This window comes from Macaca nemestrina, chromosome 2 (assembly GCF_043159975.1).
Source record: "Macaca nemestrina isolate mMacNem1 chromosome 2, mMacNem.hap1, whole genome shotgun sequence".
In the NCBI taxonomy this organism is placed as follows: Eukaryota; Metazoa; Chordata; class Mammalia; order Primates; family Cercopithecidae; genus Macaca; species Macaca nemestrina.
Genome location: NC_092126.1, coordinates 43257657 through 43280523, shown reverse-complemented (window position 1 = coordinate 43280523; position 22867 = coordinate 43257657). Strand labels below are relative to the sequence as shown.

General features: G+C 41.5%; 1 protein-coding gene across 1 annotated transcript; it reads right to left on the bottom strand.

Moving 5' to 3' along the window:
* Positions 1-368: 368 nt before the first annotated feature.
* On the bottom strand, positions 369-22851 carry LOC105469971 (tripartite motif containing 42). The gene is made up of 5 exons (XM_011721621.2): positions 22328-22851; positions 17753-18450; positions 12362-13182; positions 9749-9973; positions 369-631 (listed from the first exon to the last, which is right to left on the bottom strand). The coding sequence occupies exons 1-5, from the start codon at positions 22666-22668 to the stop codon at positions 545-547; spliced, it is 2172 nt and encodes a 723-aa protein (XP_011719923.1). The 5' UTR covers positions 22669-22851; the 3' UTR covers positions 369-544.
* Positions 22852-22867: the final 16 nt, after the last annotated feature.

The window sequence follows — 22867 nt, the reverse complement described above, 5'->3', positions numbered from 1 at the left end:
AGACCTCAGACCATGGGCTGAAAGTTGTGAAAAGGCAAATTCAAGTTCAATAATTAGGAAAAACATTTTAATGTTGGCTACTTAAAATAGACTACCTGGTGAGGTAATGAATTCCGCGGCAATCAGCGACTTGCCCAAACACTCAAAGCTAGTTAGGCCTGCATTAGAATGCACACCGAGGGGGTCCTGACTGCAAAATACAGTGCTCTTTTTACCATCCAGAAGCTGGGTGGTGCTCCTACAAAACACCACAGAATTCTGAGCCTAGGACTAGACCTGAGCAGATGGAAACATACAGACTTACTGACTGTCTTGCTTATTACTGCCATCATAACGAATAGCTGTCACTGAACAAACAGCAAGCCATGTCAGGTATTTCCTTTTATTAGCTCTTACAAGATTACTGTTGGAAAGCTGAGAGGTCACGGAAACATTTGTCTACAACCTCCTTGAAGAATGTGGTGAGAAAAATATACATACATATGTGTGTGTATATATGTCTACTTTGTGATGAGTCTGAGGTTGCTTCCTGCTCTGAAGGGGCTCAGAAGTGCTTCTGGAGGGCAGACTGGATATTCTTCAGCAAGCCCCACTTAGCTCGGTTCCTCCCATGTCCATCTGGTGTTACCACCTGCAATCAGAAGCAAAGAGTCATGGCACCCAATAGACAAAAGCTCCCAGTAGCCTGGGCCTTTCTGCATGCCAGACACTACACACATCATTTCATTAACTCCTCATGACAACCACATGAGGCCAGTGCTGTTGGCACCACTTTATAGACGAAGAAGCTGAGGCTCAGAAGGACCAGGCAGCTTTCCCAAAGCCCCACAGCTACAGTGTGCTGGGATTGTGATTCCACAGGTCAGATCCTACTTCCTTTTAGGGTAGCTCATGTGACTGAGTGCTGATGACAGTGAGGGGGCTGGACCGCAGGTGAGCTTCACCATAGAGGATCCCCCGTATCCTTCCTCAGTCATTAGAACTTGGTTCTGTCACAGCTCTTATCAGTTGTTAAGTTTCAGCTAATGTGTCTGATTTTCTTACCAGAACATGAGCACCTTGATTGGGGTGTGGGGGAAATGACAGTATTTCATCTCTGTAGTCCCAACACTAGTTATGGAAAAGAGAAGATTCTTAGAGAAGTAGATGAACAGTGAATAGAACTATAATTTGTAAATCTGCGAATTGTTTTCCTTTGATGCTAGCAGAAACATTTCATACTATCTTTAATCACAGTGAATGGTCAGTGCTACCTGAAAAAGAAAGACTGTACTGGGCACGAGGGGTAAGAAGAACCCTCCTAGAAATCTCACCAAGTTAGCTTAGATGTTGCCCTCCATGTCTTACCTTGAAGATACTGGGTTTCTTCACTAGTCTGGTCTGGCAGCATTCCCATTCCTTCCCCCCAAACATTTATGGAGTGAGGTTGAGACCCAGAGATGAGACAGTCCACTGGATCAATGGGTTCTACTGAGGTGAATGAGGACTTGAGATAGAATGGGGGTGAGGTTTGGATAGTGAAGAGGAATGTTTATACAGGGCACAAGTCTCTATGTACAAAGCTTTTAACCTTCTATATTTGTATATAAAGGGAAAGGGCAAAAACAAAGAAGCCAGACCCTTATTAGCATTATGCTGTCTACTTTTACAAAATTTTTGGTTTTAGAGAAAACAGGGCTGCATGCAAGGCAAAGGTCATATTATATACATGATATTAGATTATCCATTGCTGAATAGAAATGGAAATAATGCATAGAGATAATCCTGATAAAAGTAGTATAAATAATGTCTAAGATACACACAGAATTATCAGAGGGCATGAGGAAGATGGAATGGTGTTATGAGGGGCTAGGAATTAACTCATAAATAGGAGATTGAGGTTTTGCTTTAAAGTATAGTCAGAATCTTCAAAGATAAAGACTGTATGTGATGTGAATGGAGCAGTGAGAATTGAGGTGTGTCTATGAACAAGGGAATCAGGTAGAAAGGAGGACAGAAGAAACAGAAAAACAAAACTTGGAATATTAAAGAAATTGAAATGATAGTTGACATCTCTTCCCTGCCCCAAATGTCCCAGGCTCATATTGCTTTTCAGATGAATTCTACCAAACTCTTAAGAAGAGTTTGGTATTCTAGAAACTAGAAGAGCAAAAGTTTCTCAGCTCTTTTTATGAAGCTTGTGATATATTGATTCCAGAACCAGATAAAAACAATATAAGGAAAAATTGAGTCTAATTCCCTTATAATTATAGATGCAATAATCCAAAATAAAATATGAGCTAACCGAAGTCAACTGTATTAAAAAGTAATACATCATGAACACACAGAATTTATTCCATGAATGGAAGTGGAATTTAGTATCAGAAAAATCAATCAATGTAATTCACTTCATGAATAATGGCCTGAAGGAGAAAAATCATGTAATTACCTCAAATAATGCAAAAAACTTAATAAGTACCTATTTCTCAGAAACTTAGAAGTAGAAGTAATTTTCCTTAACTTAATAAGGATTATATACCATACAAACTAAATAAAAATAACTCAATGGAGAAATGTTAATATCAGGAATAAGACAAGGATATCTACTAACACTGCCACAATTTTATGTATGACTCAAGGTTCTGGCCAAAGTCATAAGGAAAGAAAAAGAAATAGAGTTGCAAGAATTATAAGTAAACAGATAAAACCATCATTCTTTATAGGAGATAGGATCATATGCCTGGAAAAAAAAGCAGAAATAGCAGATTGGCTCTCAGAATAGTAAGAGAGTTTTTGAGACTGCTGGAATCAAGATTACCCTACAAACAGAAATAGTCTTTATTCTAAACTGGTAATCTATTAGAAAATATAATAAAATAATATTCATAATATCAACAGTCTGTAAACTATTTGGTTTATTTATTTATGGTATACAACATGATGTTTTGACATATGTATACAAAGTAAAATAATTACTACAGGCAAGCAAATTAGCATGCCCATCATCTCACATAGTTACCTTTTTGTGTGTGTGTGAAAAGAGTACCTAAAATCTTAACAAATTTTCTATCAATACAATATTACTAATTGTAGTCCTCATGCTGCATGTTAGATCTCTAAACAATCTAGTTTAACCAGGAATACATGTACGTATGTAGGAAAACTTAAACACCCCAGTAAAGAACATAGACTATGGTTTGAGTAAATGTTCAAACTTATTATAAAAATACCATTTGTTTCCAAATTAATTTAGAAACACAATGCCTTCTGAATAAATTCTATCTGAATGTTTTCTAAGAATTCAAGTTACTCCAAAATGTATATGAAGAAATATATTTCTATGACTACCTAAATAATTTCTAAAAAAGAAAGAAGGGTAATGTGCATACTTACCTTAGCAGTTCATATAGACATGGCAGAAAGCTGAGGTTCAAAAATAATAAAGCAAGTATGGTATTGATATAAGAGCAGGAATATAGACCCGTGGCATGTAATAGAGTGCTCAGAGACATATCCCTAAATATATCGAAACTGAATATAAAAGTGGCATTGCCATTGTATAAATATGAAGAATAGACATTGCTTGGTAGATGGTATTGGGAAAACTGGTTCACTACTTGGTGGAAAAGAACATCCCTACCTAAGACTACATAGGCAGAGTACATACATACATTTGATACATACAAAGGCAGAGTCTGAACGGATTAAATAGCTAAATTTGAAAGGTGAAACTGTAAATTTAATAAAAGAATATATAGAAGGTTATCTTTGTGATCTAATCCTAAGAAAGGACTTTTTAAATAAAACTTCCAAAGGTTAAGCCATAAGGAAAAAATAATTGATGATTTTGATTATACCAAAATTAAATATTTCTGCTATTTTATGAAGTACATTATGAACAAAGCTGATAGGCAAATGTCAGAAGAGAAGATAATAGCAATGTCTAAAACCACTACCTAGAATATATAAGGACATCCTATAAATCACTTAGAAAAAGAAAAATGCAATAGAAAATTGGGCGAAGGATATCAACAGGTCCTTACAGAAAAGAAAATCCTGAAAACTAACAAAAATATAAAATTAAATTTAAAATAATAAGGACATATCATTTTATACCTATTGGGCTAGCAAAATAATAGAAAGTTGGATCTTGCTAAATGTAGGTGGGGCCTAGGGTATAGTAGCTGTAATCTACTCCTTATGGAAGTGTACATGGATGTGGTCAAATTAAGTATCCACATGTCAGTGGCCTAGAAATTTCACTCATAATATGTATCTAATATGGGGTGAATTGCACCTGACCCCAAATTTATATGTTGAAGCCCTAACCCCCAGTACTTAGAGTGTGACTGTATTTGGAGATAGGGCCTTTAAAGAGGTGATTTAATTAAAATGAGGCCATTAAAGTGGACCCTAATCCAACCTAACTTTTGTCTTTATAAGAGAAGGAAATTTAAACACAGATATCACAGTGCATGTGCACAGAGGAAGGACTATGTGAGAACACAGTGAGAAGGTGACCATCTGTGAACCAAGGAGAGAGGTCTCAGGAGAAACCAACCCTGCCAACATTTTGATCTTGGACTTCCGGCCTCGAGAACTGTGCAAAAACTAATTTTTGTTTAAGCCACCTAGTCTGTGGCATTTTCTTATGGAAGCCTTAGCAAACTGATCAATAACTCAGAGAACCCTTACACCCCTATCGTGTCCATAAGGTGTCATATATAAGGCTGTTCACCACAGCATTATTGGAGGTCACCTGGGTGTCCATCCTGCCTGAAATAGAGAGGTAACATGTGGTGAACAAATGCACATTCTGAAAGATCATGTATTATAAGGAATAAAAGACAAAATGCCCATAACAACATGGATGGAACATAAAAACACAACATTTAAGAAGAACAGGTAAGAGACAAAGTAAGATATGTAACACAATGCTAATTGTGTAAATTAATGACACATTGAAAACAACAATGCAAATCATGGAAGAACACATAAAACAGAATGAATGTCACAAAAGGGAATATATAAATAAGAATAGATCTTTGTATAGATCAGTGCTAACGATGGACCATAACTGAGGTGTATAATTAATTCAGACCTCTGTACATGAGGTTAAAAAGAAATCAGGTCCAGCATGATCCTAAATTATACTTGTTCCAGGATTCAAGCCTATCTGCAGGGCAAGTAAAGGAAGGACCAACAGGGTTCTACTTACATGAAAGGTCAGGAGCTCTTTGGAAAAGAATAAATTCTAAGAAGAGAAAGAATGCAAACCATCTTGGTTTCCTTTTAGGGCACAGAGCCACTATGAGTGTGTGGGTGGCTGTGCGGGTAGGCTTGGGGTAGTTATTCTGAGTGTGAAATATTGGTGGTCATTCAGATTGAATGACCTCCAACCCTAATCTTTGAAGGTGTGTGGCTCACCCTGAGAGTCTGCAGCAGGAAGAGGAAAAATCAGGAAGGGAATTTCATGATGGACAGGCAGTCCTGCTGTGTGGCTGGGGTTTCAGCAGGAGCACAGGCTGAGTAGGAAGACAGCAGCACTGCAGAGACTCAGGGCAGCTGGCAGGACTACTTCCTGAGCTACATCAGACACCAAGGACATCCAATTTACGCACTGTGGTAGACAGAATAATGGACCCCAGAGATGTCCATGTCCCAATCCCAGAATCTTTGAATATGTTATGTTACACACAGAGCAAAGAGGAATTAAGGTTGCTAGTCAACTGGTCTTTTTTACTTTTTTACTTGGAGTCTCACTCTGTCATCCAGGCTGGAGTGCAGTGGCATGATCTTCGCCCACTGCAACCTCTGCCTCCCAGACTTAAGTGAGTCTCGTGCCTCAACCTCCCGAGTAGCTGGGATGACAGGCACACACCACCACACCCGGCTGACTTTTTTTTTTTTTTTTTAGTAGAGACAGGATTTTGCCATGTTGCCCAGTCTGGTCTCAAACTCCTGGCTTCAAGAGATTCTCCTCCCTCAGCCTCCCAAAGTGCTAGGATTACAAGTGTGAGCCACTGCACCTGGCCCAGCTGGTCTTCAGGTAGGGAGACTAGCCTGAATTATCAGGTGGGCTCAATGCAATCACAAGGGACCTTCAAGGTAGAAGATGGAGGTGGAAGAGAACCAGAGAGATGCTAGTGTGAGGACTCAGCCCAATATTGCTGGCTTTGAAGATTCAGGAAGGGGCATGAAAGGAATGCGGGTGGCTTCTAGAAACTGGAAAAAAGCAAGGAAATGTATTCTCCCTCAGGTCCTCCAGAAGGAACACAATACGGCAGACACAGATTTTACCCAGTGAAACACATTTGGACTTCTTCAGAATTGTAAGGAAATAAATAATTTGTATTATTTAAACTACTAATTTGTTACAACAACAATAGGAAACTAAAACACAGATGGGCAGTTAGATTTGTTGTGGGAAGCTTTCATGGAAGTCAGCTGAGATATAAAGTCAGAGGAGGACAGTGAGTCAAACTAAGGAGACTGTTTTCAGAAATGGGAATGATGGTCAACAGATATATTGAGGACCAGAGGAAGAGCAGGAGAAGAAACTGAGGTCAACACGTACATGACTTACCTAAAAACACATTTCTCTACCCTTCAAAAATACTAGTTAGGCTCTTTGACGTTAGAAGCTTTCAGTTAGGGACAATGGGCACAGAAGGGTGTGTAAGACCAACACCTATCCTCATGGACTTGCAGCTAGTGGAGTTGGGACTTGAATCCAGGCACACAAGACCAAATACAATGCTCTTTTCAATGCATAATGTTGACTTTCAAAAAATAAAAGTTCAGCCCTCCCTGCTGTTGGCTTTGACATCATTCTCCCAGAGTAAAGTACTATGTCCCCAGGGCTGAGCCTACCCTGTTCCAGACTTAGTTCCATCTGATTGTGGTATGGGGGAAGAAAGGGCTGTGGGCTTGGATGCGGACCAAGGTGTCCACTCGCCTCGTCCTTCCATGAGGCCTGACACTTTGCTTCCTTCCATGAGGCCACTTTGCTTCTTACAGCCTCATTTTTCTTATCTGTAAAATGGAAGCAATCACTCCCTCCTTTCCCAGTGGCTGGGATGATTAGTGATAGTGAATATACCCCATCTGACATAAAGATGACTTTCAAAAGGGAGCTTTCAAAATGATTAAAGTTAGTTTTCTTGCTGCATGTATTATACACCAAATACATCTCTTAAAAACCAAGTCCTAGATTATGCAAATAAAACATAAAAGGTGTTATTTCACTTTTTAAAACAAAAATACATGTGATAGGAATATTATATTTTGAATAAGAAATGATTCTGCTGCCTCATTGCAACATTTTAAGTGAAACCTTTCAGGAATACCTGCATAGAACTGATGCCAAGGAAAAAATTTTGATTTTATAGGAAAGAAATGAAGTCATTACTTTTATGAAACTTTATAAATGTTATTCAAACACACATCTTATTTTCATTTGGTATTGAAGGCTTTACTTATGCAAATCATGACAAATGTTAAGGAAACCAGTCTTTCCTCTGGAATGCTAATATAATCACAAAGAAGGGAGGAAGAATTGCTTCTGAAGGAAAAATCTATATTGCAGCTCCTCAAGTCAGATAAAAATGAAGCTTTCAGAAAACCTCATTAATTAGGGCTCTGCTCATTTAGATATTGTGTAAAAAAGAAAGGGACTGGAATGCATTTCCTTCTGTTACAGGGAGGGCAAATTAATCACATAAACACAGTTTCAAGGGGAATGCTATTTCTTGACTGATTGTATAAAACACTTAACAGCTTTCAGGCATCTTATGGTACTTTGTAATTATTAATTTTATTTATCAATTTATTTCTTCGCTCTTTAATTTAGACATTATTTATATGTTCATTTATTTGGTCACATTTTCACTCATATACTCATTCAATAACCATTAAGAACCTGCTATATGCAAAGTGCTCTGGTAAGCACTGTGGGAGAAAGAACCATGAATTAGATGTGAATTTTGTTCTCAAGGAGTCCATAGTTTCAGAGGGCGACAAAAACCTCTACCTAAGAAAAGCCAAGAGGGACTGAGGTGGTGACTGATGACATACTTTGGTATCTCCACCTGTTCCTTCCCTGGCATCTGAAAATTATATATATATGTATTTAGCAACAGCACTGAGTGCCCTTCATGGGCAAGACAATTTTGAGGAATTCCTAAAAACTGAGAAGGCAGATGGGATTAGAAGGAAGGAAAAATCCATAGTCAAGAAGACATGCGGATGTGGGGCAGCCATGGGCATTCCCATTCCATGCTCTGAAGAGAAGGGTATCAAGAATGAGAAGGACTTTGGGGCAACTGAGCAGCAGTGTAATTGGCTGGAGGCTGGCAGGAGGAGTGACTAGCAGACTTCCCCATCCCACGCCCTTCCTGTGCCAGGTTTGACCTGTCTCTCTCTCTCTCTCTCTCTCTCTCTCTCTCTCTCTCTTTGTGTGTGTGTGTGTGTCCATGGGTGCTGGACTCTGAGGCAGAGCATGCCCCCCCGGGGGCTGGCAACCAGGATGAGTAGTCCCACCCTAGGAGATTTGATATTGGTATACTGACCACCCTTACTCCTGCTTTGCCTTTATTACTAGAGGTAGCAACCAGTTGGATTCTTTTCCTTGAACATTTGACTAAGGAAACAAAGACAGTATGGTTGGTCAGATGCTGTTGGGCATTGGAGCTTTAAGGTCACACAGAGGTTGGGCCATGACAATTCAAAACCATATACAAGCTGAATTTTAGGGAGCAGAAACTAAGGGCTAGCCAAAAATGGTGCAGATCCAGAGAGAAGCAAAGAGAATGAGAGAGTGAGAGAGAGAAGGAAGCAGGGAGAGACGAAGAGAAGAGAGAGAGAGAGAGGGAGAGAAACTGACAACTCTCTAGTTCCCTTGGGTATCAGATCAGATGCATATCCTAGGAGTGGTCTCTATCTTTGTCATAAATTTATCTTTTCAAAAGCTGAAATGAATGGATTTTTTTTTTTGCTTCTAAAGAATTCTTGATTAAGACATAATCGACCCTGATTCCAAAGAACATCCTTATGGTTATATGGTAAGAGAGCAGCTCTGGGCAGTCTTGGTATTTTTATTCTCTTTCTCCTTTTAATATCAGTAAAATTATATTCATGAATGTGTATTCCCTGGAGATATAAAGAAGAATCAGTCTTGGATCACAAAGAAGATAGGAATAATTTTGTCTTTTCTTTTTTGGAACCCACACTGACCTGCTTAGTGGCAGTTTCTCAACTTTCAGATGAACAATTGTTTTTAGTATAAATAGGTCCTAAATATTGCACTGGACATATTTTATAAAAATTATCGTGTGCCAGAAATTCAAATTTAATTGGGCATCCTATATTTTTATTTGTTAAATCTGGCACCCCATCCTTGCCTGAGAATAGCACCTCATTTTTATCTTTCTCATACCACAATCATTTCATATCCTTCTCACACAACACTTATTTTTTTATGGACCCTGAGCACCTTGAAGGCAGGGATTATGTTTATTTTCCTCTGAATCTCTACATCTCTACACAATGCCTAGAACAAATGTTTTTGAATCAAATAGAACAATTCTCAGGCTTCATCTGCGAAGTCTGGTTGAGGCCAGCAGCCCTCTCTTTGGCCTCAAGTTAACAAATGTTCTGTGCTTAGAGGAAGAGTCCCATGGTGAGTTCTATAATCTCATGATCATCTTAACAGGGTCTCATCCAGAACCTATCATAGAAAAAAAAATCGGAGAAATAATGTACACAGTACCTTGCAGATATCACTCCATTGCCCAGGACCATTATCATTGATGGCTCTAACTTTAAACACGTATTCTGTGTTGGGGGTCAGGTTGTGCAGCTCCAGATTCTGCTGCATTATGTCCCGAATTTGTCCGCAGAGCTCCATTTGTACGTTGTTAGGAGGGGAAGTAATGACTTCATAGAATTCCATCTCAAAAGAGTCCACGTCTTCTGTTGGACATGTCCAGTAAACCTATGGAAGAAATGAACATACTGGTGTGGTACTAGTATACATCATTCAGTTTTCTTTCCATTAAAGATTTGTGATGTTGACTATCTGTGGGGTGAGTTTAAGCTGACCCTATCCCCTGTAGCTGCCGAAGACTTTTAATTAGACTATGCATAAGTCTTGAAAGGCTGTGTGATGAGGCCTGGCATGATGCTTGTGATGAGTTTCACAAACAGAAGGTTTGTGACTGTTACTGTCAGCCAACGTGGAGGTGACAATTGTCCTCCTGCTTGAAAAATACTGAAAAATAGAGGGGAAGAAAATAAACATCACTCGTAATCTCACAATTCAGTTAATTCATTATTATTTCTTTGCAATTTCAGAACACACACACACACAAACATGTATGTATATAACTTGGATTATGTTGCTTTGATTTCTATTTTCTTTTACTTATGTTGTATGTTTTCCTAAATCATTAAAAATTCAGTAAACTACCATCTTTAAAATTTCTCCCGAAATAATTTAATCCTTCTATGGTTGAACATTTAGGTTGTTTCTAATTTTATACTCTAATAAATAAATGCTGTAATAAATACTGTTGGGCATAAATATTTGTCTGAATTTTTAAGAATTTTCTTGGAAGAGATTCCTAGAACTAAAATTGAGTTTAAAAAATCTCTAGGATATTAACTGTACATATTGAAAAGTTACAACTTTAAGTTTTAGAATATTTTCCATGCTAAAATCCTAAAGATTTGAGAGTGATGTTAACATAGACTTAATCTTCTGCATTGCTAAGCACTATGATTCCTGTATGAAGTCCATTCCATTATCCTAAAATATGAATCAATGATATTTTAAAATCAAATATCACTATCTGGAAATAGGTTTAGGTGTCCTCTTTTGACAGCAAATGACTTGACTGAGTTGTTTTGCATAGGTCCCTTTTTTGAGCTCATCAGGGGTGACTAATAGGTGGCATGGGGTGACTGTTTTCCATGCCCAGGTATAGAGCAGATACTACCAATTCTCTGGCTCCATAGCAAGAGCCTGCCAACTTCTCAAGAGGTCTGAGTTGGTCAGGAGATGAGACCCAGTGCTATCCCTGAGGTAATAAGCATACACTATAGGCCTTGCTGATCTAGTATCATTTGGAAATGTAGTTCAGCTGCTCAGTTATGGGCATTGCTTATGTGAAGGGCAGAAACACTTCATTATGTCAATAGCCCATGGAATGTTCTATCTTGCAAAGTATGGGTTGTTCTTTGTGTCAGTTATAGACAACAAAACATAGATTATGATGTGTCAGGAGAATGGAAAAGTAGAGCTTGGTCTGTGTCTGGCCTTCATTTTTTAGATCCTTAATAATAAAGTGTGGGCTGTAGACAGCAGCATTGGCAGCACCTGGAAGTTTGTGATAACCTGAATCTCAGGCCCCATTGAAACCTATTAAAATAGAATCTGCATTTTAACAAGATCCCCAGGTGCACATCGATGTTTGAAAACTGCTAGTTTAGAACTCAAGGATCTAAAAGTCTTTGGGAGTGTTCTCAGATTATGAGAGACAAAAGATGAACTCTGCCACGTGGGAGCAGGACATGGGCTGACTCTAGAAAAAAATCCAAGAGGAGGAAAGAGGAACTCAAATAGAATATTTCATTGCACGTTAATTTTTTTCCTCCATAAACCTTAATAAAGTGTTCTACAAACAATTCAATGTGGGTTCAACTAGATTTGAAAGGTATGTTAAAGAAAAGGTCATTTGTTCATGTTGTTCATGTTAGGTCAAGAGGGTCAAAGGGAAGTCATGTTCCTTGAAGCCAGGCAATGGCGCTTATAGAGATCTGTGAGAGACCCCACTCTTCACTCTCTGCCTTCAAGGCGGGTTGAATCTCAGAAGAGTTGAAATTTCATTGGGGATGATCCTCCCAATTTTTCCAAATCATAGAGAGTCTGGATATTTGCTTTAGGAAAGGTAGCAATTTAGAGGAAACAGCTGGTAGGTAATGGAGCCTGCATTTGTAACTCCAATTTCTGTGCTGTCTCTATTACAGGCTTTCCTTTGGGAAACATTACACTGCCAAGTAGTGTCTTCAAATTACTTTGGTTCCCAAATAGGGTTCTCTTTCAGTTGAGAAGTTGCCTTTGCAGTGGAGGTAGGGCTTTCAGATATATTTACGACTATAAGTTAAATATATTGACTGTTTGGTTTAAGCTAATCTTGGGTTACTTAAGATTCCCGGAACTTATCCCTTTTGAATGGGATGACCACAAAGAGTCTAGAGGAGCAGATTTGAGTGACCAGATCCTAGAGGTCAAAGAGATAAGTGCAACTTTTCCTGACTACTGACTTCTACTCTGTACCCCAAACCCTCCCACCTTCCCCACTGGGCCCAGAACTTTTCTTACCTTGGCAGCTCTTGGGTACACCAGAGTCTGGTAGATAACAATTGGGCCCGGGGTCTTCACAGAGCCATCGTTGAATGAGTACCAGTTGTGGAAGCTGCTGCTGTTCTGTACAGACTGGCTGTCTGCTGCAGCACACCAGTAGGTGTAGAGACCATCTGTGGGTTTGGCAGGGGTGGCTGACTGGGCTCTCCCACAGGCCTCCAGACCCACCTTGGCCTTCTCCTCAGTGTTGCTGAAGGATAAGATGGAGGAGCTTCGCTGGTATATCTGCTGGTTGCCGAGGCTGTGGGTGCTGAAAGTGACCTTCCTGGCAATCATTGTTTCTGAGTGCACGGGGTAGGGGGAGGGCAGTGAGTCCCCTGAGGAGCATACCTTCTTGGGCCCTGTGGGGAAGAGCTCATGGATGGCACTGGAAAGTTCAACAAAGTCCAAGGGCATGCAGTTTATTGAGTGTAGCCGGAGCTGTGGGTCAGGCCTGTAGGTGGTCTGGATGCCATCCTCAATCTGGTCCACCAGGATCTTGGCCGACTGCAGGAATGCCACCTGGCCAGTCTCCTTCAGGGCTTCCTTGGAGTAGGCGATCAGACCATCCATCTCGTTCACTTTCATGGTTGTAACATACACATATTTTTCAATTTCCTTCTGCCTGGACACTTCTAGATTCTCTATCTGCTCCATGATGATCTTCTCTTTCTCCTGAAGAATGCTGCGCAACTTGAGAAAGCCATTTCTGATCTCTTTTCGCTTTGCCTCCTTGTCAGCTTTAAAGCTGTTTTTTAAGATGTTGAATTCCATTAGGTCATTATCAATTTCATATCGGACTGCAAAAATGCCAAGTTAGTTACTTTTAAAATTTTCATCTCCCCAGGTGTCAAAGCCAGTAGCAAGCTAGAACAAATTACCCTAGGCTCCAAGGAGGTGAATGAAGAGGGAGGGAAGGCACTTGTAGTTGGGCTGAAACAGGCTAGAATAGGTTTATGAAATGAATTTGGCCTCCTTAGTACACCTTCCCCTTCTTCTCCCTCTGATCCTTCCCTGGGATATTTCTATCTTGTAACAGTAATCCCTATGGCCTTGGGTCTGAGACTGGAAGTTCAAGCCCACCCTTGATATTGGTTTTTACCAGATTTCAATTGTCTGCAAGTTGGACTTGAGAAGAGGTGAAGTCACAAAGTGACTGGTGCCTGCTTTTCCCTGTCGGAAACCTAAGCTTTTGCAATGGTGAGAGGAAGAACTAAGTTTCTGCTGACTACTTCTAAAGGTTGTCTTGCATCATTCACTAAGCCTCCAGCCCTATACAACAGTGGGAAATTAGCAAAGCTTCCCTTCATTGAGGTGGCTCTCTTACATGCCCTTTCCCCCCTTTGTTTGTCTTGTGGTTCAGCTATGTCACTTCTCTTTGCCTTTCCCCCACTGCTTTCAAAAAAGAGTCTGCTGTCACACTTCAAGGAAAACCAATTTATCTTGTGCCCCTCATATGGTATTTGGATTTTAAGTTCACTCAGTCATTCAACAAACATTTACTGGAGTCCTGTTACATGCCATGTATCTTTTAGGCACTAAGGATATGGATGTGATTATGAGAGGGCATCTGTGCTCAAGTTATGAATAAATCCAAAGATACTATAATTGAAGGATGCTATAGCAGGGTGAGCATGTGGCACATCTCTATCTGTGAAATGGGCTTTATGTGAAAGGTGAAATGAATACCTTTGTTAACTTTAGAGGATTTGAGGCATTAAGGAGCAATTTGAAGAATATCAACCTTCTGTGGCCGTTAGAAGAATGTCAATCTTCTACAGATAAGATTCTTCTCATGAAGGTAAACTCTTCAGTGAATTGATGGGCAATAATCCTCACCAAATTTTACTCAGAAGTAGGGATGACTAGCTATTTTTGGACTTGGTTCATAACACTATCCTGGTTCATAGGAAGCTGGCCTTCTGTGAGTGGTGGTCATTATAACAAGGGTGTGCACTTGAGTATGGGAAACCCTAGAGTTCTGTCAGATCATGCGAACAGAGACCACATTACCACTATGACTATGGTGTGTAGAGGTGAGCAAATGTATTTGTTGAGTAAAAGCCATTCTTTCCTGTCTTCTAACATCTCATTGGTGAATGCCAGCAGTGTCACTCTCTGGCTAACTCCCTGAAGCCCCACTGTTTTCTTGCCATCTCCTTTCTCACAGTGGCTCAGAAAAGATGAGGTGATGCAGGTGAGACTGAAAGGGAAACTACTAGGGTGCGATTTCAGTGCTGAGAAGTGCTTCTTGCCCTCCCCAATGCACTGTGACTATGGCAGCCAGAATTCTACTTTGTGCTTTATTTTCTTTGACTATTCAATAGTTGCCTACTGTTAAAGATACTTGGATAGGAAATTTCTTGCTGTATGAGGGATTAATTAGGCTTATGTAGGGCAAAGTCCTGAGAAGCAGGATAAAAATTTCTTAGATGAGGGGAAAAAGGCATCTCCAGGAGGAGAAAAAAGACAGAGGAAGCCAGAAATGTCCCATCCCAAACTTCTACAAATATGAAAGCTCTGCAAGAGCTGATTTTAAACGAAGTCAAATCAAACTCTCTTTTTAGGTAATACACTTAAAACTAGTTGTTATTTATTAAACACTTTTTATGGACCAGATCCATATGTTATTATATATCACATATATCTTCTTACAAGGAAGATATTGTTTCCACTTATAGATGAAAAAGCTTGAGGCCCAGGGAAGTGAAGTGACTGCACAGTGTTACACATCAGGTAAATGGGAGAAACTTGGCTCTGTCCCTAATTCTATTTGTCTAGCTCCAAACTAGGTTCTTAATTGCTTCAGCTGTGGCTCTCAGCCCTCTGTGAGTACCAGATTAACCTGAGAGAGTGTTAAAAAAAAACCTCTTCCCTTGGACTCATCTACTAAGATTCTGAATCAACGGGCCTGTATTGGGGCTCAGGAAGCCAGGCGAGGCAGTGTGCAGTGAGGTTTAGAATCTAACCCAGAGAATCTCCTGGGATCATGTTAAAGATGCAGATTCTGGTGCACTAGGCCTGGGGTGGGTCCTGAGATTCTGCATTGCTAACAAGCTCTCAGGTGATGCCAGTGCTACTGGTCCTCGAACCACACTTTGAGTGGCAGGGACCTAAACTTTTGAGCTCCCGTTATTCCAGTGGTTCTCAACCTTGCCTGAACCATAGAATCACATGAGGAGTTTTTTAAAAGTCCGTCTTGCTGAGCCTGCACCTCTGTGTGGATGGGACAGGGGCATCAGTTTTTAGTAAAGCTTCTAAAATGGATCTTCTCTCTAGGTCCCCAAGTTTCTCAGTGTGTATTCCCAGATCACTTGCTTTTGAATAACCCGGAGATCTGTTTAGAATGCCAATTTATGGTACCTCCCAGAAAAGTGAATCAAGTGCTCACGAACAAGTTTGAGCCCTGGTTAAAAAAATGTGTGTCTGTTTCTTTCTTCGTCAAGGATGAAAGGTTAAATTATTTACTTATAGCTAATATCTAATTTACCTATTATCCCTTTTTCCCTTTCCAACTGCTGGGTTCCTTGGAATTTGGACAGGCATTTTCCCCCCACCTAGAATTGAGCTTTGTTGTCTGACTTTTAGGTGCCCTGGACTCAGAAAACTATCGTAAGTTTCACATGTATTAAGGACAAGGTTCCCTACAGAGGGATGGAAGGCACAGTAGGCTGTAGAGAGCAGCACCCTTGCCATGCTTGGCCAAAGAATTCAGACAAGCCCTGGCCTAGGGAAGCAGTGAGTCCCACCTTCAGAAAACCCTTTTGGAACCAACAGTTCTACCATTTTCTTGATAATATGTGGCTCCTGCAGGGTTCCTTTAATATGAAGTATTCCCTGGTGGTGGTTCCAGAATTAAATAAATGTCAATTGACAAGCAATGTTTCCAGGTATGTGGCAATTGAGAAAACTCGAGGTATTCCTGAAGCTGCTGAGAAGTCAGGGGTGATGTGGTCATTAGCAAAGCCTGTTTTGGACCCACCTTTATATCCAGTGGGACCTTTCTGTGCAGCTCAAGGAAAAGCTGCCTCCCTCCCAATGTATAGGCCTATCTGAATGTTGGAGACTAACAGATCTGACAATGGGAAAGGCCTGGGTTGATCTGGTGCACTTTGGTAACTGACTGTAGGCCACTCCTTAATGAAACAGACCATGGATGGTGGTGGTGGTTCCCCCTTCCTCCCCTTCAATCTCTTCATCTTCAGATTCTGGTCGCTGCTTAGCACAGAGTAGATTGTCAAATAAATGTTGTGGAATTAATGGTGGACACTGGAGTCAAATAGACTGCATCTGCCACTTATTAGCTGCCTGTCCTAATTATTTTTTTGAACCACAGTTGGCTTATCCATGGAGGACATTTTAATGCCTGTACTGTAGCACTATTGAGATTAGACAAAATGTGCTCCACAGGCCTGAGTAAAGTTGGCCTTTATACAAGGAACTATTCCTGAGGGTAAAGGGCACTAAAGGAATCTTTTGGATTCTAATGTCTGACCAGGTAGAGACATACCCAGAAATTATGCGGCTCTTTGTTGAATCCTGTGAAATATGATTATACTTGGTTTTGTCACTGAAACAAGAAATTATGGGCTCTTTGCTGAATCCTGTGAAATATTATTATGCTTGTTTCCATCACTGAAACCATCACTGAAATATTATTTCACTTAAAGCAATATTATATGTAACAATATAAAACAACCAAATCACCACGAACAAGAATGCAGAGGAAAAACAAGCTGTTGACTAGAATACCATTGGCTAGTTATGAATTGTCCCTGTTGTTATATGTTTGCTGCCAGTTTATTTACTTTGGCATCTGCAAGTTTTGGAAAAAATTCATGGAGGGAAATTTAACATTGAGATAATTCTCAGCACTGACTTAATTCTTTCCCCCTGCACATTTAGGAAAACCAAAGCGATCCAACAGTGACAGAACACCTTAGAACGTCACAGAACGTCAGTATACTATAGGATCAAAGTCTTCATTTTCCAAAAGAGAAAATGAGACCTGAGGACATGCAGATTATAATCAAGATTATAGAATCTTTATGCACTTGTCATATGACTTTTTGCATTCTTTACATAGAGTAACTCACTTAATCCTCATGGCAATCCAGTGAGGGGGTCACTACTATTCCCCTATTTCATAGGTGAGAAAAGCAAGGCACGGAGAAGTTAAGTGACTGGTAGTGGTTACCAGGAGCGGACACCAGGATAGTGACTTGCAGGATAGCACAGTGTTTCCTGGTGCCTTGATTGCTCCACTAGGTGGAATCTGTTAAGGCACTCACTTAGCACATTGCCCCACGCCATCTTCCCCATGTGTTCCTGAACTAGAAGTTAGGCTGAAGGAGTGGAGAAGGGGAGGACCTGCTTTGAACTTGGCGATGGCGCTGAAGAGTGAGGCGGCCCTCTCGGAGCAGGCGTCGATGAGGCTGATGGTGTCGTGGCCATTGTGGAAAGAGAACTTGCAGAAGGTGCAGAGCAATTCGTTGTCATTGCGGCAGTACTCGATGATGCGGCTGGATGGATGGTGGATGCAGATCTTCTCGTCCTGTTCCTCGGCGCTGGTGTCCACAAAGACGTGGTCTTGCATGGCCACATCCGAGTGGAAGGCCTTGAGGCAGTCGTTGCACAGGTTGAGGCGGCAGGTGATGCAGCGCTTGTACGCTATGCGCCTATTGCGGCAGACCTGGCAGAGGATGGGCCCGGAGGAACGGTCAAAGCGCCACTTGAGGTAGCCGTGCTGCTGCATGTAGCGCTTGGTGAGGCGCCCGCGCAGGTAGTTCTCCGGCAGCTGCATCTTGTGGCTGTAGGGCATGCAGTGCGAGCGGTCGCACACTGGGCAGATGAGGATGAAGAAATTCTCGGTGACCTCGGCGTGCTTCTGCAGCTGCCGCAGGCACTTCTCACACAGGCTGTGGTTGCAGGGCAGCATGAATGAGTGCAGGCGCAGCCGGCTGCACATGGGGCAATTGAGGTGGTTCACCAGGTGGCTTTTGGCTGGTACTGATTTCACTTCATCCAGCTGGGTATCGCTGCTCCCAATGCGCAGGGCAGTCTTGGAGCTGAAAGGAGAAGCAAAGGCAGGGTTTCAGGAGGCAGGCTCAAGAGCTTGCTCTGCCTCTCTACCTCTGAAAGAACTCTTGGTTTCTGAGGGGCAGTCTAGGGTGGTGGTGAGGAGCCTCAGCTGAGTGACAAGGTGCCTGCGTTCTCAACCTGTCTCCACCATTTTTCAGCGGGGTGACCTCAGGTAAGCCAGTTAACCTCTCGGCCTATTTCCTTGTTATAAAATTAGTACCCATGTCAGAGTTTCTTGAGAAGATTAAAATTGAGTTTAATGCTTGTACGGACTAAGAGCAGTCCATGGTACACAGTCAGTGTGCTGCAACTGCTTGCTGTTATTAAGCAAGGGAAAAGCCGCAGAGACTGGTCAGGCGTTGTCAGCTAGGTCTTGGTGTTCCGTTGGACATCGGTAATATCAAAGAACACAGTATCAGACAAGGCTACTCTGTGACTTTGGATCAAAGCAGAAACAAGGCCACTTTATAATGTTTGGACTCGGACAAGAACGTTGTCTAAATCACGAAAATGACCCAACATCCCCCTATCCTGGTTGATTTTTTTAAACCAAAAAACTGTTTTGTTTTTTTTTTTCTTTTTTCTTTTTTTTCCAGCAGCTTTTGGGTCACTCTGTTCTTCCCACCTTCTAGATAAGATTTATTAAAATATTCAATAGATTTACTCCCGTGTCCTCACCTAACATGAGCTCAAATCCTGTAATAACTTTTCAAGGTACTTTACACTTTCCCATGCTTTATATTCTCACTTGTTGCAATGAGTCAATAAATACAATCTTGTCCAACTACAGGTGTGTTCTTAGGGCTTTTTTTTTTTTCCCCCTGGAGGACATTGACATTATTTATTGTACATAGATGGAACACAGAGCAAGTCTGTACCTGAGCCAAGCCTAGAACCTGTGTGGTCTGCCAACCAGACCAATAGGTAATGGTAATGGATCTGAGCTTTAGAGGCAGAGCGTGTGTGATAAAAATGCACCACTTTACAGTTGTACCTTCTGAGATGTTTTTTTAAACCTCTCTCATGTTCAGTTTTCTTAACTATAAATCAAACCTCACCATACTACTTGCTTTGTGAGGTTTTTATAAAGTCTAAATGAGATAATCCATGTAAGTGCTTAACTGCTGGTACATAGTAAGCATTCAGTAAATGTGGCCACTGTAATTACATCCCTTTGCTACTAGCCAGCTAATGTCTGCAGTAGAGAGAAATCACAGTAAAGGAAAATAGTGGCCAAGTCTGTGAAAAGTATGTGCTTCTACTGTTTCATTTGTGTGTGTTAAAGCTCTCCATTTGTCTAATGCCTGAGGCTGATTTCATACATTTAATCGTAAGAACTATGGAGTAAAAGCATACTTGTAAAATTCAAGTGCCTGTTCTAAGAACTTACAATCAGCAAATGCAGTGTATAAAAATAAATGAATTAGCTGTGGGAATGGAGGTGTAAATAGGCACACAATTTGCCGCTATTGCTCTCTCCTCTGTTTGCATAATAGTATTTGGATACTAATCTTGACGTTGTGGCTGTGTTTCTTTCTACTTTTGTCTTCTTGCATTCCTTATGTGTCCCTGTCTTCCCCACTCCCTATGTCTGAGTCTAGACAGTCACAGGTGCTTCCCAAGTATATTGGAATGGAGTGGCCCTGTGGTGACAGAGAATGCTTCCTGTGTGGATTAAGGCACCTGGAAAATTTGTCCCTTAGGGATCTGGGAACTCCAGGCATGCTGGCCTCGATGTTCTCAGCTCTGTTTCCTCTCTGCTTTCCCAGATTCCTGCATGGGTCCTTAAGGGATCACCTGGAGGTACAGGTCAATTGTCCATGTAGTGCCCAGATGGACTTTAGTTTGCTAAAAAAGTAAGGACTGGAGGTATAATATAAAGAGAGACTGTTATGAGGCCTTCACAGCAGGTATCTCTACTAGGAAGCTCATGAGCTAGCATTTTCACAAAAAAGAAAGAAGAAGGGGGGAGGGAGGTGTTGGAGGACGAGAAAGAGGTCTCAGGGCTAAGAGACAGGTATTAATGGCCTAGGTAGCTGTGTTAGAGGTGAAAAAGGAAGTGGGAAAAAGACTAAGATGGAGAGGGATGCATGAGACCAGAGTGAGGCAGGACAAGCAAGGTGCTGAACAGAAAGTGGTGATGAGAAACAGGGGAGGCAGAGGGTCAGAAGCCAGGAGAGAGGCTAGATTGAAGAAAAGCACCCACAGCTGACCTCCTAACACTTGTGGTAGCATCCCTGCCCATCCTCCAAAAGCCTTAGGCTCGGATGGGGCATTCAGTGGCCATGGTTCCATTTCAAAACAGTCATCAAGCCCAGCGCTTTTATCTTCTTGCTGAGATATCCTGTCTCTGCTCCTCTGCACAGCCCCCTCTCTCCCAAAATCAGGCCTGTTCTTGCACCTGGATTCTTGCTGGATCACCTGTCAAATCTCCTGGCTTCCCTCCTAGCCCCCTGCAGGCCATTCTACACATTAGAATCACCTGAAGGCGGGGGTTGATTCTAATTAATTCAGATGCTCAGGTGGTACCCCAGACCAATAAAATCAATGTTTTGGGGGTGGGGATCAGGCATCAGTAATTTTAAAAGATCCCCAGGTGACTTCAATGCACAATAACGTTGGGGAGCTACTGAGCCTAAGGCATTTTCCTAAAGCACCAATTTTATCCCTTTCCTGTTGAAATGGGCTCAGAGGTTCAGCTGCTGCTGCACAGAAAATGAGGTAGTTAAGAGAGGAGTGTGGACACTATTTTCCATGCTTTAGGATTTCTAGACTTGCATCGAGAATCCCTGGATTTCCTATTTATGCAAACACTATGAGAGGGTCATGGGTGGAGAGTTATGTTTGTTAAGCATCTACTTAATGTTTAATTGCAAGATGGATAATATCTTTCCCCTGAATTCACCAAACCTTTGCTTACAGAATTGCTTTTCCAGGCTTGAAAGCCTTCTAACTGCCTTCTATTTTTCTGCCTCTTCTAATCCTGTCATCTTATGGTGATGTCATCTTTCCCCTTCTAAGAAGTGTGCTCTTACTACTTCAGACTCCCCTCATCTGTGACGTAAAAAGACTGGTTTGGTAGAGCAGGTGAGGATAATGTAGGACCTAATATGGAGGGTTAGTACTCCAAATGCGTAATTGAGACCCTGAGTACTATGACTTCTGGATGGGAAAAACAAGGTAGTAGGAGTTCATGGATGTATGGGGTATTTATATGATCCTCAGGGTCAAAAGTGCCCTGTAGAAATTCTTACTTTTCCATTAAATGTTGCAGGTATTAAGAGTTCATAGGAAGAGAAAGAGCAGTTTATATTTTTATATCACATACAGATTACAAAACATGTACATTAATCCTTATATCTACAATATCATGGGAAGGGGGTATTGTCTCCATTTTGCAATATAGCATTTTAAAGTTAAGATCCCAAATTTTAGGTTCCAATCCTGACTGCATCTTTCCAGCTGTGTGATCCTGGGACAACTTTACTTCTCAAAGGCTCAGTTTCCTTATGGAAACAGTGGACTTAGGGTGAGGGGTTAGCTGGGGTCATGCATGAAGTTCCTGGCAAGTTGCCTAAGCACTAACTATTAGCTATTACTATTTTGTACAGATGAGAGAGTTGGGGTTCAGAGGAGTGAAGTGCTCATTTTCATAGTTAATGGTGCTTAGATTTGGAACTCATGGTCTACATACATAGTGACCATTTAGGATACAGTTAATTGCTACAAAATTCTTAGCTCCTTCTTTTAGATAAAGAAATGAACTCAGAGGCGCACTGGCCTGCCCTGTGGACTTCACAGCTGGCAAGTGGTCCCTAGTTTTCATGAGCCAATGTGGCCCCACATCCAGTGTCTGACACTTACGAGATATGGACGCTCCTGAGGCGGCCCTTGCGGAAAGTGACGATGGTATTGCGGCAGCAGCGACTCTCATAGTAGTAGCACCTAACATTGCTGCTGGCTGTGCAGCAGCACTTACAGTTGGGATCATTGGCCCAAGAGCAGCAACACCAATGGCAGTTGGGGCTCTCAGAACAGGTGCAGTGGCAGAACTGGCAGTTCCGCTCATCTTTGTAAGGGCAGGGGAAGCAGGTGCAGTTCCGCTCTGAGGTGAAGATGAACTTGCAGCACAGACAGGAGCATAACTGAGGACAGCATCTCTGCCATGTACAACATGGACAGCAAACGCACATAGCAGTTTCCATGGCGCCTACATGATTACCGCTGGCCTCCTAGGGCTCTTGATGCCTCCTCTACCAGAATACTGCTATCAGTTCTCCAGTGGAGGAGTCCTTCCTCCCCTGCGTGAGGCCGTCAGCTTGAGAGTTGCAAGAAGTTGGCTGTTATGAGGCCTTCACAGCTGGTGTCCCTACCAGGAAGCTCGTAGGCTGGCATTTACATATA

Coding starts and splice junctions, on each gene's coding strand:
- LOC105469971 (XM_011721621.2), bottom strand. CDS start 22,668: ATGGAAACTGCTATGTGCGTTTGCTGTCCATGTTGTACATGGCAGAGA. Junction 18,451..22,327: donor CTCAGGAGCGTCCATATCTC/GTAAGTGTCAGA, acceptor TTCTCCTTTCAG/CTCCAAGACTGCCCTGCGCA. Junction 632..9,748: donor AATGGAGTGATATCTGCAAG/GTACTGTGTACA, acceptor TTCTGATTGCAG/GTGGTAACACCAGATGGACA.